The 16484-nt window shown below is 46.5% G+C and overlaps 1 protein-coding gene across 1 annotated transcript; it reads right to left on the bottom strand.

The window, feature by feature from the left end:
- Window positions 1–898: 898 nt before the first annotated feature.
- BSX (brain specific homeobox) lies at window positions 899–4146 on the bottom strand. Its single transcript, XM_027655657.1, has 3 exons — window positions 3728–4146; window positions 2677–2873; window positions 899–2422 (listed from the first exon to the last, which is right to left on the bottom strand). Exons 1-3 carry the CDS (start codon window positions 3993–3995, stop codon window positions 2183–2185), a joined length of 705 nt encoding a protein of 234 aa, XP_027511458.1. The 5' UTR covers window positions 3996–4146; the 3' UTR covers window positions 899–2182.
- Window positions 4147–16484: the final 12338 nt, after the last annotated feature.

Below are 16484 nucleotides of genomic sequence, written 5' to 3' on the forward strand. Positions count from 1 at the left end.
AAAAGTGCCTAAAAGCACAGAGAGGGGGAGATGGGCGGGTGGTTGTGGGGTTTTATTTTATTGATCAGCATAAAAGCTTCGGGAAGAGAGTTCCTGTAGTGGCGGGGGAGAAACGGCAGAGACTCGAGTGTTATTTGGGTCACATTCTGACCCTTCCTGGCACATCACAGACCCCCAGAGCAGAGCCAGGCCAGCCCTGAGCTGTGTGCATTCCACAGGCTGTTCCCAGCCCTGGAAACACGGTCAGGAAAACACGAACGTGAAAATATCACGTGTGCATCATCCCATGGAAATTCCCAATATTTACTTGGCAGGCCCTTTGTAGGGCCATAATTCCTTAATATTTTTGCTTCTGGGAGCGTTGCAGCCCCAGGAAAACACGAACTTGAAAATATCACGGTAGAGCTTCTCTTTTCTATCATTTTTAGCAGTTCCCAGCCAAGCACACGCTCGGGGGAGGCTGACAACGAGCACGGAGCAAAGCAAACAAAATCCTTGACGGGCAGACGTGGAAAACCAGCGTCAAATTGAAAGGATTTTGAGGTAGTTTCCATCACATCCCTGCAAGTGTTGGGAAGAGCCACGGAGCTGGGAGAAGCATTTCCACCCAGAGATGGGAAGCGACCTGCTGGACCCTGCCCTTGGCTCCCTGAGCTGCTTCAAACCACAGCAATGCTGCAGGAGGAAAGTGGTTGATTTGCCTTCTGAATCATGATTTTTAGGGTGGCGTTTTGTTGGTGAAAATTATTGCCCTGAAAGTATTCCCTAACACCACATTAAAAGCTTTTTCTGGATAGCTGAGATTTTTTTTTCCTCCCCACGACGTGTGATCTTTATTATTTTAATAAATAATAATAAAAAAAACCATAAAGAAAAACCCACAAAAAGGAAGCAAACGTACACTTTTCAATCATCTATATTTTACATATTAAACAGGGACTCATTTCCCCCCTCACAAAACAACACGTCCCGTAATCCAAAATACCCTGAAAGTGCTGATAACGCCAGATAAATTAAATTCCCGATTAAATCAAAAAACGTAAGGAAAATAAATTAAATAAGGTAACGAGACATCAACGTGCCACCGGATTGTTGTGCAACGGGGGCTGCACAGGTGATTTCTGAGCCAGAACAGCCTCTGCTCCAGGTTTTTATGGAGGAAATCCCCAATCCCACCATCTCCTCCCCGAAGATGTCCTGGGAGCGCGGCGGAGGCTCCGCGTTTCCCAGCCGGCAGCTCACAAAAATAAATGATAAAAAGCTTAATTTACCTGGAAATTAAAACCATTTCCCCGGCGGGAAGATGAAGGCAAAGCGAGGGCGGCCGGTGGCTGCTCCGTGTGACCGCGACACGGAGCGCGGGGAGCCGGGGGGAGATGCAGGAAAGGGGGAACAGGAGCCAAACCTGGAGTGGGAGCAGCTCCGGGGCTATTTGAGAGGAAAAGGGAATATCCGGGAGCTGATTCCCACCTGGAAGCCGTGAAGGCATCAGGCTGCCAGCGCAGGTGTTTCTCCAAGCTGTAGAAAATCCCTTTTGCTCGGTGGGAGCGCGTTCGCTCCGAGCATCCCCGGCAGCATCGAGTTCTTGGCGATGCTCCCCCTCTCCCTTGTCCACATCGGAATTAAATAAACCGTAATTCCGCTCTTACCTGTTTCTTTGGAGGGCTTTTCTACAGTTCTTTTTTGTTTGTGTGTGTGCACGTCCTGGAAGCTCTGCCCGGGCTCAGCGTTCGGGATGGAGGCGGCGAGCCCAGCGCGTGGAAAGAGCGGCGAGGATTTGGGGATTCGGGGAATGGGGTTAGGGCTTGCCCTGCCTGCCGCTCCCAGGAACGACAACATGCTGCCACGAGTATACATTTATTTGAAACTCCAGGAAAGTTCGGGGAACGGGGAAAAGTCCGACATCTCGAGGGGAAGGGGAAACCTAAAGGAAACTCGGCTTAGTTTGTTCCCCCCTCCACTCCAACATCAGATTTCCAAGCAAAGCTCAGGCTTGGGGCGATGCGGGAGGGAACCGGCGGTACTGCCTTCACCCCGGGGAGGGGAGGGGGCTCCCCCCGCACCAAAAAAACCTGTGCCCCCCTTCCCTGTGCGCGTTCCTCAAGGCTGGGGAGGAGGGGGCGACCTGCGGGGTCGGGGCTGGGGCAGAGCCGCCCCGGAGCGCAGGAGAGCCCAGGCCGGGCTAGAGGCGGTGGGGGCAGAGATCCCCCTCCTCCAGGATGTCCACCTCGTCCTCGGGGTCCTGGAGCAGGAAAGGGCCGGGGGGGCCCTTGCGGGGCTCGGCTCCGGCCGACTCGGGCAGCTCGGGCTCGGGGGAGCTCGGCTCCCGGCTCTCCTCGCCGCCCGCCTGCTTCGGGTCGTCCTGGGTTTTCCGCAGCTGCTTTTTGTGCTTCATGCGGCGGTTCTGGAACCAGGTTTTCACCTGGGTAGGGCGGGGAAAGAAGGAGAAGGGAGGGGGTAAAAAAAAGTAATAAAAATGAAAGGGAGAAGGATGTCGGAGGGGATGTGGTGATGCTGGATGGAATTTGGGGATGCTGGATGGGGTATCGGGGATTCTGGATGGATGGGATGTGGGGATGCTCAGTGTGATACAGGGGATGCCGGACGGGATTAGGGGTGGGCACAGGTGCCAGAGCCCTTCCCGGCAGGGTGGTGCCTGTCCCCGCCGCCCCGTACCTGGGTCTCGGAGAGGCTGAGAGCCGTGGCCAGCTCCACCCGCTCGGGGGTGGAGAGGTACCGCTGGATCTCGAACCTCTTCTCCAGCCCGGAGAGCTGCGAGTCGGAGAACACGGTGCGGGCTTTGCGGCGCCGGCAGTGCTTCCCGGGCAGCTCGGCGTGAGCGTGGTGCTGGAAAAGGGCTGGCACCGGCATTCCTGGGGGGACACACGGCGGAGACCCCGCGCTGCGGTCGGGAAGGGACCCGGGGCCAGGGGGATCCCCCGGGGGAGGATGCGGCGGCTCGGGGTGGGCTCTCCCCCTGCCTCCTTCAAATTTTTGTTGTTTTTTCGTTTATTTCGTTTCTGAGGTCGATTTATTGGTTTGGGTTGGGGGATCCTGTTGCTTTTCCAAGCGCTTCGGGCTCACCCGGGGAAGGCGAAGGCAGCGCGGGCAGTGCCCGCAGCGCTGCCACCGGAGGGGAGTCGAGACTGCGCCCTCCCGGCAACGAAACCACAACGAAATGGGCATGGAAAAACACAAGGGAGCCCTGGAAAAAGCTGGGAGGAGGAAAGCGGTCCTCCGCGGTACCGCTGGTGCAAATTTTGGGCTGCCCAGAGGGAAACTTTTGAGGTTTTCTTCTTCCAGAGCAAGGAACGGGCCCGGGGAAGAGCAGAGCCCCGGGATGCGGGAGAGGAGCGGCAGAGCCCCAGTGGTGGGAAAGCGAAGCCCGGTTGGACAGCGCAAGGAAAAAGAGAGGCTATCGGTCCCAAAATATAAGTGATTCTAAAAAAAATAAAATTAAAGGCACAGATAGGGAAAGTCTCGAGATTTCGGGCAGCCGAGTGAAGGATGAGCCGCAGCACGGTCGGCTACTCTCCCTTCTCCCCACTAACGAAATCGGTGCTGCCCGGGGCTCCCCGGCGCTCCTGCCCCGGGGGATGCAGCCAGCGCGTCGGTGAGGGGTGTAGGAAGATGCCCACCCGCCCCAGAGGGGCTCGTCTTTCACTCCTGTCCCCACCCGAATCCCCACCTCACCTTCCCAAACTCCCCGTGTCCCTCCCGCACTTACCCGAGGTGGTGAGGAAATAGGGGTGGTGGTGGTGATGCTCCGGCTTGTGCAGGGCAGGGTGCGGGTGAGGCGCCAGCAGGGTCGGCGTTGGCATCAGGGGGTACCCATAGTCCAAGAGGGGCACGCGGGAGGCCAAGGAGCCCGGGAAGTGCTCGGGGGGCACCTCCCGCAGGGGTTTGGGCTTGTGCAGCAGGATGTCCTCGATGAAGAAGGAGGTGGGCCTGGGCGCCGACACGGGGTGCACGGGCGACGTGAAGTTGAGGTTCATGTCGCTTGTGTCCCCCTCGGGCAGCGCGGAAGGGAACGAGCCGGGCTGAGCTGCCGGAGGAGGGGGAGAGGGGGGCGGGCGGCTGCACCCCCGGGGGCGGAAAGGAACAAACAAAAATAACGACGACGAAAATAAACAAACCACAATTTTTAAAAAGAGACGGAGTAAAAATAAATAACGACAGTAATTTTTTAAAAAAATAATAAAATAAATAAAATATCCCCCAGCCAGAAATAACCTGGCGGAGCCGGGGGAGGCGAGGCGGGCGGGTCGGGGATGCGCGGGGCGCTGCGCGCCTTTGAGGCGCGGTGGGAAGGGGGCTGCGCTGCGAGCCAATGGCGAGCAGGGGGGGGACGGGCCAGCCGGGCCACCCAAACCACCCCGGGGGCGAGGAGCCGCTTTGGAGCAGCTCCGGTGCCTCGCAGCATCCCCCGCAGCATCATCCGCAGCCCGCACCGCACCAGCCCGCTCAGCCCCCTTGGAGCGTTTTCCCAAATCTCAGCGTTACCTCCTTTTTTCCTCCTTATTTTTAAAAAGAGAAAACTTCGGGGAAAATAAATCAGCGGTTAAAACCGCTCCTAAAGCTCCCCTGACCTGTCCCCGCACACGCAGGTTCTCTCTTCCCGCTCAGCTTCTCACCCCGTTGGGGTTTTGTTCCCGTCCCTTCCCCGCTCTCTGCTGAGCCAAGACTTTTTTTGGGGGGTTCTTTCCTCTATTTGTCTTTTTTTTTTTTTTTTCCCCTCTAATCTGTAACATTCATTTCCCCGGAGTCAATTTGCTAAAATGAGGGTGATACACCACATCATAGCCGAGGTAATTTCGGTTCGCATCTCGGAAAATTGCTCTAATTATTGATGTTAAACTCAGGGAAATTAAAAGAAGGCGCTTCTCCTTCATCTCCTGATTTTAAGCTCTAATTTGTTGAAATCGAGTTGTCATCACAATTCCAATCACTACCGTTAATAGTAAAAGTGTTCTAATAGAGGCAGAATTCGCACAACCCATGCTATTAGATAATTAAGAAAGATGTTAGAAAGGCAAGTGCTAATCCTTGGGCACACGGACAGCGCTTCCATCTGATCCAGCAGGTAGAACAAATTAATTACCCGAATCAATTAGTCCTAAAAGTACAGTTCTCAGGGAAGTGTAAGCCATGTCTTCCATATGGATGAGCTGGTAAATGGTAAATAGATGAGGAAAAAGCTTTAAAAGAATAGAAATGGCAACCGTCGGGCTTTTAATGAATGTGCGACGCCGTCGATTCTCCGCCACCGCCGGGCACGGACAGACGGGGGTGGGATAAAGATGTGGCTCCTGCAGCAGTGCCAAAAATCGGGGGGGGGAAGCAGAGAGCTCCCCATCCCACCGGGAAAACCCACGGGGGCGTTTTTCACCCTGTATATGTTAGAGACACACACTCCCCTTGTTTTACACCTGTAGTGTCCACGTGCAGGCAGTCAGCACTCACTTAAACAACATAGATATGTATTTAATATATATTTTTAAATTTATTTTACTTATTATATTTATATATTATATTCTATTCTCATATTGTGTGTTTTGTATATGTATATATTATTGTATATTCTTATATTGTATATATTTTGTATATTTCTATATTTATACCAGTTATTATATTTATATTATATATTATATTGTATTCTTATATATGTTATATAGATAGATAGATAGATATAGATATAGATATATAGATATATAGATATATAGATATATAGATATAAAATCTTGCCTGGAGAGTGTGGATGTAGGTGCACTAATTCAGAGAAGCAGAAGCAGCCCCTCAGAACTGGGGGAAAAATCTCCCCCCTCCCTGTTCTACCCACAGAACTCCCTCTTTTTCTCTGGGAAGAATAAATAGACAAATGAACAGACAAATAAATACATAAATGTAAAAAATCTGTCGCAGTGTCCCCTCCTCAAATGCCCATTTCAGCATCACCACGGGGTTTTGGCTGGGGGTTTAAAAACATGCCAACAACTTTCTCTGAGGAGCAAATGAGTAAATGAATTAACAGTGATTAAAAGGGTCTAAAGCCCAACATGGAGTGTATAAGCTGCTTGACTGGCCATTTCATCAGCTGAGATTTCTTCTCTGGGAGGGCTGGGGCTTTACTCAGCCCATAAATACATATATTTATTTAAAGCAGATCTGAAAGATTAAAGTTGTGTTACTTCAGCCAGATTGGGTGACGGCTTTGGGACTCAGGCAAGAGCTTCTTGCCTGAAACCACACTGAGAGGGGCTGCTTTTTGGGGTCTCTCTTTGTTTAGGGTACAGAGAAATAAAGGAGAGGGGGGTTGGCGTCCTGTTTTGATGTTTTCTTGCAGCAACAGCAGCAAAACCCATCCCCAAATCAGGCAGTGGCACTTCAGGTGCTGGTGCCAGTTCAGGGGCAAGAAGCAGAGGTGATAACCCCCATCTGTGGAGAAGGGAAAGGTTCCAGCAAGGAGGGACCTCTGCCCTGCAGCCCTCACACCCAGGGATGTTTTGAATTTAACATTTCGTGGCTTTTTGGGACAGAAATGGGGTACCAAGGGTTTCCCACCCTCAGCAGGTGTGGCCTCTTTGCCCCAGAAGTCCCTTACCTGTTTTTCTCTTACCTGTTTTCCCCTTTTGCCCCTCTCCTGCAGGTCCCTGGGGTGGGGGGGACCAGCAGGATGGATCTCACTCGGGGACCCCCAAACATGCCCTCCCCAAGGAGCAGCCCCCAGATCCCAGGTTGGCCCTTTTTGCTGGCCAGTCCTGCACACAGTAGCTATTCCTGTGGGTTTTTGCAAGCACACATCATCCCTTTTGCTGCCAACCTCCTGGGTGAGCAGAGCAGGGGCTCCTGGTGAGGGGCTCCCACGGCTTTTCACCAAATTCAGCAGCAGCTGCCCCAAAGCTGGGCAGAAGCTGAGGTTCTGCTGGGCTGAGGGACACACCTAGGAGGGAAAACAAGAGGGACTGAGGTCATGGCAAGGCAGGGAGGAGCTGCAGGTTTGGCTGTTTTACTCCCTGTGTGTTTCCTCCCCTTTTGGGAGGAGCAGAATCGCCCCTCGAAGCTGCACTTTTACACCTTGAGGGGCTGGGTGACACCTCAGCTTGGACCCCCAAACCTCATGGGATACCTAACCCAGGCAGCCACACTGCTGTGGAGTTTGTTTGTTGTTTCTTCAATAAAATAAAATGATCCTTACAGGCTCAAAGAGCTTTATTAACTTTTACAAACACATCCTCCCTGTGTACAAACACCCCCCCCCCTCCTTTCATGATTTAATAACACACATAACTCATGTACTTTGCTTAGATAAACCCCAACCATCATTACTTGCACGCTTAAGATCATTTCAAGGTATCACAGGGAGAATTTTGCCCAGGAAAACAGAAATTTATTTGACTCAAAACCTCGGGGGTCATTTAAAAGGTCGGTGCAGCCACATTGATGTTGGCAGCTTTATTTCAGTGTGTTGCATCAGGGATAAACTTGGTGCAGTTTAAAAATACATGCACTTACCTTCCTGTGGCTCTTGAAGAGGTGAGGTAGCTCGGGAGCCCGGCCTTTTCATGCCTTTCAAGACAAATCCACTCCAAAAGGAAGGGTTAAATTAAAACCAGACAGCCCTGATATGCTCAAAATGGGAGCCTGGCTGCAGGAAAGAGGTCTGAAGAGCTCAGGTTGAGTAGCCACACGTGTAACATAGAGAGAGGTCTTTTGAACACAAAGCATGGCTTAATGGAGAATGTTCCATCCTGGTGCTTCAGGCAAAACCACTTCCCACCCTGCAGGAGCAGGTGCCCCTGTCCTGTGGTGCTGCTGGGGAGAGGCAAAAACACTCCTGCCTTGCTCCAGCCCCTCTGCCCTTCCACACCCCACCTACACCTGGCACCCAACCCTGCTTCCCACCACCCTGCAGGCTGTGGAAAATCCATCCAGGAGCAGGGAAGCTGTGATTTTATAAAATTCAGCTCATCTGGCAGTGGTGGGAAACCCCTGAGTACCAAGTTGGGTCTGCACCAGAGGCTTCTCCTGGCATGTCAGCATTGCCACAGAGAATCAGGAGCTGGGCTCCCTGTGGATCCCTTCTGGATCGGGATATTTGGTGATTCCATGGATATTTCAGTGTTGGAAACCCTCTGCTGTGCCTTGGCACCAGTCTGAGGAGGGTGTGGTGGATGGGCTTTGAGGTGAAGTGCTGCCTGAAACCACAGGGCCTGGGAGGTTGTCCCAGGGCTGAGAGAGGGTGGGAGGGGAAAGGAGCATCAAAGAGGGGTTTAACTCCTAACCAGGAGAATATTCAGAGTTTTCCAAGAGTCAAAACTCCCCTTTGGCTTTTGCTGCCTCAGAAATGTGTCATCCCATGGCCCTGTCCTTCGTCTGTGCTGAGAGGAAGAGGAGGCAGAGTGAGAAACAGAGAAGAAATCAGCCTATTATTTTATCCCCTGACAAGAAACACTCAGGTCAAAAGCTGGGTCTGTGTCACTCCCACAGAATCACTGAATATTCCCATGAACAGCACAATAATTTCAGGGCTGTAGTTCCAGGTGAAAAGCACAGGGGATGGAAGTGTGGCTGATGCCAGGGAACCACATTAAGGTGTTGAGACAGGAAGGCATATTTGAGGTTTGTATCACTACCAATAACTGCAAGAATCTCAGGGATAAAAAGAAGTGTGGCATCACTGACAGGCAAAATAAAATTTAACGTTTAAAACTAGACTGTAGCTTCCTTACACACCTCCCAAACCCAACTATGTGTGCACGAGCTCAGGGGTTCCATTCCTAGATCCAAAATTTTATCTCTGTACCGAAAATTGGCCTCATTAGCTGGAAATCCTGAGCGTTTGCTGAAGGCAGGGAACTTGCAGAAGGAGAATGAGAGTGTTAGCATTGGCAGGTTTGTTCTAAACACTTCCTTAAAATAGTGACTTTTATTAACCAAGACCTTTTAAATTCTCTAATATTTGTTTTCAATTTCAGCAGGGTCATCTGGACTATCCCAAAACACAGCAAGATTATTCCTTCTTCTTTGTTTCTTTCTTTCTTTTCTTTTTTTTTTTTTTTTGGGGGGGGGGAGAGGGTGAGTCAGAAACTGGGAGGGAGGCTTAGAAGTTTCCCTGGGACCTGCTTTCAATTAGTCTCCTCTTCATTTGGTTGCATCTCAATTCCTCCTCATGGTGTGACCAACCCATGGGCACTGCTGGCTCCCTCGAGGCCGAGGTGATTATTTCACCCACCACCATCTGTACTTTGGGATCTGGGCTAATCCTCTGCTCTCTAAAAAATCCATTCTTGCTCCTCTAGTCCCTGCTTTGTTGTTGCCTTTAGCACATTAATGCTCATTGGTGCTCTTTCATTCCAGCTGTGTAACAAGCATCTGCACAACCCAACATTTTGAGTCACTTTTCTGCATTAATGGCTCAGGACCTCCCTTGTTTCCCCAATTTCGTGATGTATGAACCGTGTACGTCCTTGCTTTTAACCTCTGGGGCAGGATAATCCTCCTTTTCCCTTTCTTATCCATTCAACCTTGATTTTATTCCCATTGTCTCCCTACTTTTCTTTGTGGTTTTCCTCTTTCTGCCTCATGAAAACCTCATATCCCTTTTCCACTTGGAGAAACCCTGAATATACAACCCCCAAGTCTGAGCTCAGCCTGGAGTAAGTGAGAAGTAACTTAAATAAAAACCAGCAGAGCACAGAAACCAAAATGACTCAAATACTTTGATTTCCTTTTCAATTCCACTCTTCGCTTTCCAACCTTAAAGTGTCTCGTTTTGAAGCCTTAAAACCAAAAAGCAGACAAATGATGCACTCTGAGGTCAGAGGGAGCTGTTATGACCATCCAGCCTGACCTCCTGTATCAGACAAGGAGAAAACATCCAACCTTGGCAGCCTGTGGAACAAAAACCCCCAATTTTCTAAGCCTTTAAATTTATAGTTTGAATCAGAGTGTATGCAGAGGAAATAAGTGTTTATAAACAGGGTGAAGGAGCAGCTTTCTCTCATCCCCAGATCTCTATCAATGCCCTCAGCTCCGTGTTTATATTTTGAGCAGCTCCCCTGAAAATTATCTCCAAACCACACTCAGCTCCTGTAAACGCGATTCAGCCTCCAGTTAAAAGGTCAATTCTACCAGATTTTATAAATCACTTAGGACTGGTTTTTCCTCCTGGTTTAAACACACAAATTGCTGTCTCACCTGAGGCACACAAATGTCACGACTCAGGTGTGTCTGTCACAGGGATGGGCCCAAACCAAGGCACTTTGTCCAAAGAAAAGGAATTATTCTTGGTTGAAAGATAATTAAACCTTTTCCCTTTCATGTTTACTCTGAACAGATTGCAAAACTAGTCGGACCTAGTTTACAAAAAAAAAAAAAAAGATAACCTTTTTTGATGATCAAAGGGAGAGATTGGTTCCATTACTTGCATTAGTCAGAGTTGCCTGTGCTGTGGCCTTCAGAATAAAGGCAGAAATGTACTTTAGAAAGATCTGAGTAACACACTTTACTCGAAACATTTTTGTATTATATGGCTTCTTGACTGTTTCAGCTTACTCTGTATCTGTGCACTTTATTTTAAGCACTCCAGAAGTGGATGACAGGTCTGGGAGGTGGGGGGGGGAAGAAAAAGAAAAAGAAAAAAAAAATAAGGACAGAATCCGGTCAGCATCTCGCAAATGCATCTTCAAATAACGCTTTAAAACTGGAAATTACCTTCTGAAATGGGATTTTGTCCCTTTCCAAGGGTGAGGTATTCAAGTGGAAGGGAATATTGCTTAATTTTAAGAACACTTCCTCACATTTGTCAGTATAATTTTTAAAGGGAAGTATTAAAATGCTTTAAGTCATCTGAAACAAAGTGGTGATGCAGGTGAGTTACAAATTAGTGAGGTAATATCTGCATGATTTTGCCATGCTTCAAAAATAAACCCCATTTATTTAGTTCTGCAATGGTCGATTCAGCCCAGCTATTCCTTGCTCTTTCTGATATTTTATTTTAATATGATTTCCTGCTCAAACAAAAGTGACCCTCGTACATCCCTCTCCAACTCTCCTTTTCCCCCTTACCGTGGTTTTAACAGAGCAATCAAATCCAGTCAAATTAGTCGGACAATTAGCAGCCTCAAACATACATTTTGCCCCAAATATTTCATAATTAAGTGGCTGGAGAGAAGGCAGCAACTCCATTGTTTCAGTGTGAGCCTGAAAATCACTGCAGTGACTTTGGCATTTGTTTTTTAGACCAGAAAAGTGATGGAAAATTGCCCAGACTTAAAACCACTCTGATTTCTTACTGAGGAAACACACAAATTTGATATTTTTAGGTGCTGATTTAGCTTCCACCCATTTGCAATTTTTAACAATCAGTTATGGGGCTTCTTAGTCCATAAATTCATTTTCTGCTCTTCAAAGCTTATATTAGAAACACTCAATTCAATGTAATCACCAGGTTCACCAGTGCAAAGAAAATCTTAGTTTTCTGCCTGAATTTTGGGGGGTTTTTTTGACTTTGGAGGGGATCAAGACGTGGAGTTCAGCAGCCCAAAGGAGTCTTTGCAAATGAGTTTGCCATTTGTTGTGGTAGGTGGAAAATTAAACCTGCAAGTCCAACAGGTCAAGTAAAATAAGCTTGGAGAGAGTGGGAAACAAACAGATCATAGAAAATGTCCTCAAAATAGGGGGGATTTTAGAATTTTATAAGCCTGTGCATCTTTCTATATAAAAGAGGTGTCTATAATATATAGAGAGCATAAATAATAATCATAAAATAACATAAAATAGGAGATGTGTGTGTCTGCTTGTCGGTGCCCCAGCCGAGATCAGTCCTTGAGCCTCCAAATAAGTACCAAAAAAAAAAAAAGAGAGAGAATTTTCCAGTTTGTATCCTCTGGCAAATGCAACACACATTAAATTCATTTAGCCTAGTGCATTTTTAATAGGCATTATTCATCTATTACCTTAATGAGCTTGTGGTGAAAGCATATTGCCTCCCAATTTTAACAAAAGCAGTCTAATACTGCTGCAGCTTTTTCCCCTTTTGCCTTCTAAGGCAGCAACACGGAGGGGGGAAGAAAAAAAAGCCATAGAGACAGATAAGGTTTTTATTCTGTGTCACAACACTACATTAAGAATAAAACCTTCCACTTAAACACTTAAATGAAAACATCGAGAAACTAATTTACCATTTGTAACCACATGATTTAAGTAGGAGCAGCTTTAATTTTCTTCCCATTTTCCTCATATTCAATGTGAGCCCACATTAGATTTCACTGGCTCAAATCACAACACTTAAAGCCACTTTCATTTTCTTTTTGATTAAATAATTGAAATTCCTGTCACTGCCTGCACTTTACTAGCACACAAATTTTCTGTGTAAAGATAAATACTCTTTTTTTTTTTTTTCCCTCTCCCGGGTTGAGGGTTTGGTTTGGTTTTTTTTTTTTTGGCTTTTTTTTTTCAGTTTAATCTTAAAAGCAGGCAAGGTTTAGTTTATTGATGGTTCCATAAAATGGATCACTACTCCATTCACCTATTTCGTGGAATTACACCGCTCCCATTAAGTGATTGTTTGGAGAAATTATGGAAAGCCATCTTGGCTAATTTAGCTGCCATCGTTGGGAGGTTATTGCCATCCAACCCTAAAAGGACAGGAAATCTGGTTCCTCCTGTGCTGCTCCCTTTCCACACACACACACAAATCCACCAGTTCCTGGAGCCTGGATTTTTAGGGAAGGGTTTGTTCCACAAGTTTTATTAACTAATTTTATTAACTAATAAGTTACTCCCACGAAATTCAGGACTCTTCCCCCGGATGTGCAGCATCCCTGGGCACTGCTGGGGTGGGAGGGAAAGATCCCAGAATTCCACAAATTCTGGGATCTGTTTTCAGTTTTGATCTGTGGAGGGACTGACCCTGCTCAGGATGTTTGTGTCTGCTCAGGGATGGGTTAACTCTGGATAACATGGTTTTATTTGCCCCTGAGCTTCAGGTTCTCATATTTATATTTATTTATATATATAATATATATATTTATTTATATTATCTATAGTCTGTGCTTCAATTCCTTATGTATATGATGCATTTATATACATTAAATACAATCTGTGCTTCAGTTCCTTACATAAGAAGCATATATATATATATATGTATGTATAATGTATATATTGTATATAGTCTTTGGGCTTCAGTTCCTTATATATCAAGCATTTATATATATTTTTATATATTATCTACAGTCTGGGCTTCAGTTCCTTATATATATGAAGCATTTATATATATTATATATAGTCTGGGCTTCAGTTCTTTATATAGAAGCATATATATATTATATATATATTAAATGTAAGTATTACATATAGTCTCTGTACTTCAGTTCCTTATATATCAAGCATATATATATTTTCATACATTACATGAAGTCTGTGCTTCAGTTCCTTATATATGAAGCATTTATATATATTATATATACTCTTGGCTCCAGTTCTTTATATAGAAGCATATATATATATATATATAAATGTAAATATTATATATATTCTCTGTGCTTCAGTTCCTTATATATGAAGCATATATATATTTTCGTACATTGTATAAAGTCTGTGCTTCAATTCCTTATATATAAAGCATTTTTATATATTTATATATATTATCGATAGGCTGTGCTTCAGTTCCTTATAATAAAGCATTTTTATATATTTATATGTATTATAAATAGTCTGTGCTTCCATCCCTTACATTGAAGCATTTTTATATATTGATATACATTATCCATAGTCTGTGCTTCAGTTCCTTATAATAAAGCATTTTTATATATTTATATATATTATAAATAGTCTGTGCTTCAATCCCTTACATATGAAGCACTTATATATATATTTATATACATTATCCATAGTCTGTGCTTCAGTTCCTCTGGGAGTTTGGGTTTGGTGCTGCTGATCTCATCCCCCCACCAAAACACTGATGGCCTTGAGGTTTGTGCAGAGTTCTTTGAGAAGAGTTTGTGACCTTCAAAAGGTGTTTCCAGGTTTTTCCAAGTGTGTCTGCTGAGCTCTTGGAAGGTGTTGCCCTTGGATCCCAGCCTGGCCAAGCTCGTCAGCAAAAAAAATAGGGATAACTTTAATTTTCATATAAGAGGAGTCCCTTCCACACAGTTTAGAAGCCTCCCTGACAGTGTTGACTGTGCATGTTCTGGTTTAAAAAACAAATAAATAAATCTACGAACAAACCCAAACTCCCAGAGGAAAATCAGCCACGTGAGCCGGGGCCAGAAGTTAAGGACCTTTCTGTGAAAAAAGCAATGCACCAGGTCAGCCCAGGCTTTCTGGGCTGAAAGGAGGTCCAAGGAGCAGAGGGAAACCCATCTTTGTGCTTGCCCCATCCCTTCCCCTGTAACCATTCACCCCAGAGCACATTGTGAGCACAGAATAACTGGGCACGTCAGCCTCAATTAGGCAACTGCTAATAAAGCAGATGCTGCTATTGTGGGCACCAAGTGTGGGTGCAGGAAGGCCCCCAGCACAGCCCAGGCTGAGCAGATATGATGCTAATTGAACTCTTGCTGGCAATTTTTCACCCCTAAATGAACAAGAAAGAGAGGAATCATGGAGTCTCATCTGTTCGGCTCGTGGGCAGGGAAATGTTTTCAAGGCCAGCAAAATGAGCAACTTAATCCACGGGGATGTTTGGCAGGAGGGGCTCCTTAGGAGAAAGCAACACCCCAAAACCCTGAGAGGGTGAGTGTGGGTTGTGCCCTGTTCCCACCACGGCAGCAGGGCTCAGGGACTCGGGTATTTTGTTTAATCTTAAGGAAACTGAGCGTTTCTGCAGTTTTTCCTTGCCCAGAGGCTGGAGATCCTACGTGAGGCAGCAAGAGGGTTTTCCAGGCTGCTTCCAAGGCAGCTTCAAGGAGGCTCTACCAGCACAAATGTTTCAAAGAAGGACTTAATTAGCCCCTGGGCACCTGAATTTAAATCTACTCTTCTCCTGCCTCTTTACTGCTAAACCCACACCTAGACCCTGCCCCTTAAACCTGCCCCTTCTTTCCCTGTTTCTTTTGTCAAGGTGTTGGGAAGAGGGAAGCTCAGCTCCAAGGCTTTGGTGTTTAAACCCACTCAGATACAGCCAAGCAGCTGGAGGTATCAGCAGGCAGGAAATTTGGGGTGCTCTGGGACCCCCTTGGCACTGCTCAGCACCCCCTCACCCAAAAAAAAGACAAGAGAGACATTTCCATGAAGGTGTTGATGCCAGTTTGCAAGTTAAGCCTGACTAAAGTGAAGGTGAGGATTCCCAGATTTCTGCATGGACTGGAACCTAAATTCCAGGGTTGAACCTGCTGGGGATTATTTTTTGGCTGAGAGCCTCGTTTTTTATCACTCCTGGCACAAAAGAGTTGATTTCTCCCCCTTATTGTTATCAATGAATAATTAAGTCTCTCCTAGTAACCCTGTGCTGAGAATGCCTTTTAAATTAAAATATTTTCCATTTGATTTTTGTTTGCTGCTCATTGAAAATTGGGGAAAAATAGGCTAATTACAGCTATCCTAATTAAGCTCCTGCAATAACCCATAATTATGCCTGTATTTATCACCTTTGTGCTGGGCACTTTAACCTGTTGTGGTTTGTAATTAGCGTTGGGGGCTTTAATTTTTTTATAACACCCCCCTTGGTATAGGTGGGGTTTGAATTGAAAGTGTGGAAACAAACTCTCTGTTTGTGAACCTGTAATTGGGGTAATTTAGGAGGGTTTTTATGAGAAGCAAGCCCAGGTCAGAAAGCTGGGCCGGGTTTAAACACACTTAGTTGAGTCTAAGTGTATTTTAATAAAGACAAATTGCAGCTGCTGAGCAGCACAAACTTGGCCTTTTTTTCCCAAAAAAAAAAAAAAGATGTGGAGAAAGGCTGAAATCCAGCCAGAGCAAACTGCATGAGATGCCAGCCCCTGTTTTCAGGGGTTGTATTTTACTGTTCCACGCTGGGGGAAGGTGCACGTGTTGCAGTGGAAGTGCTTTCCTTCCTCCGAGAGCACCTCCTTTAATGGACACAAAAATGGCTTTGCAGGGGAAAACGCCTCTCCTAGGCTGGTTATTTGCTAAATTCCATCCATGCTGACTGCAAGGGAAAAAAAATCTCTTTCCCTTTGGTGCCTGAAGGACTCACAAATCCAGAGGAGCTGTTGGCTTTCCTGAGGAAAACCCGTTTTCCAGCAGCTCCCTGGAGTCCCCTCTGCAGAAGGCCCTTCCCTGGTGCCTTGCAGGGAACCTGTGGGATCAGATGTAAAACTGCAAAGTAAGGGTTTTCTTTCTGCTGAAATGTTCCTATTTCACATGCCCAGAGAGCTGGGATTACAGGAATGACTTGATTTCTCAAGGCACTGCAAGACTTGAACCCCCTTGGGTTTAGGAATTTTTCCAGGAGAAGAGGAGGGGAGAGAGAAAGGAAAGGAGAGTTGCCTTTAAATTTATATGGGGAAACCTCCCAGATT

The sequence above is a fragment of the Corapipo altera genome, unplaced genomic scaffold (assembly GCF_003945725.1).
Source record: "Corapipo altera isolate COAL_440 unplaced genomic scaffold, ASM394572v1 71, whole genome shotgun sequence".
Lineage (NCBI taxonomy): Eukaryota > Metazoa > Chordata > Aves > Passeriformes > Pipridae > Corapipo > Corapipo altera.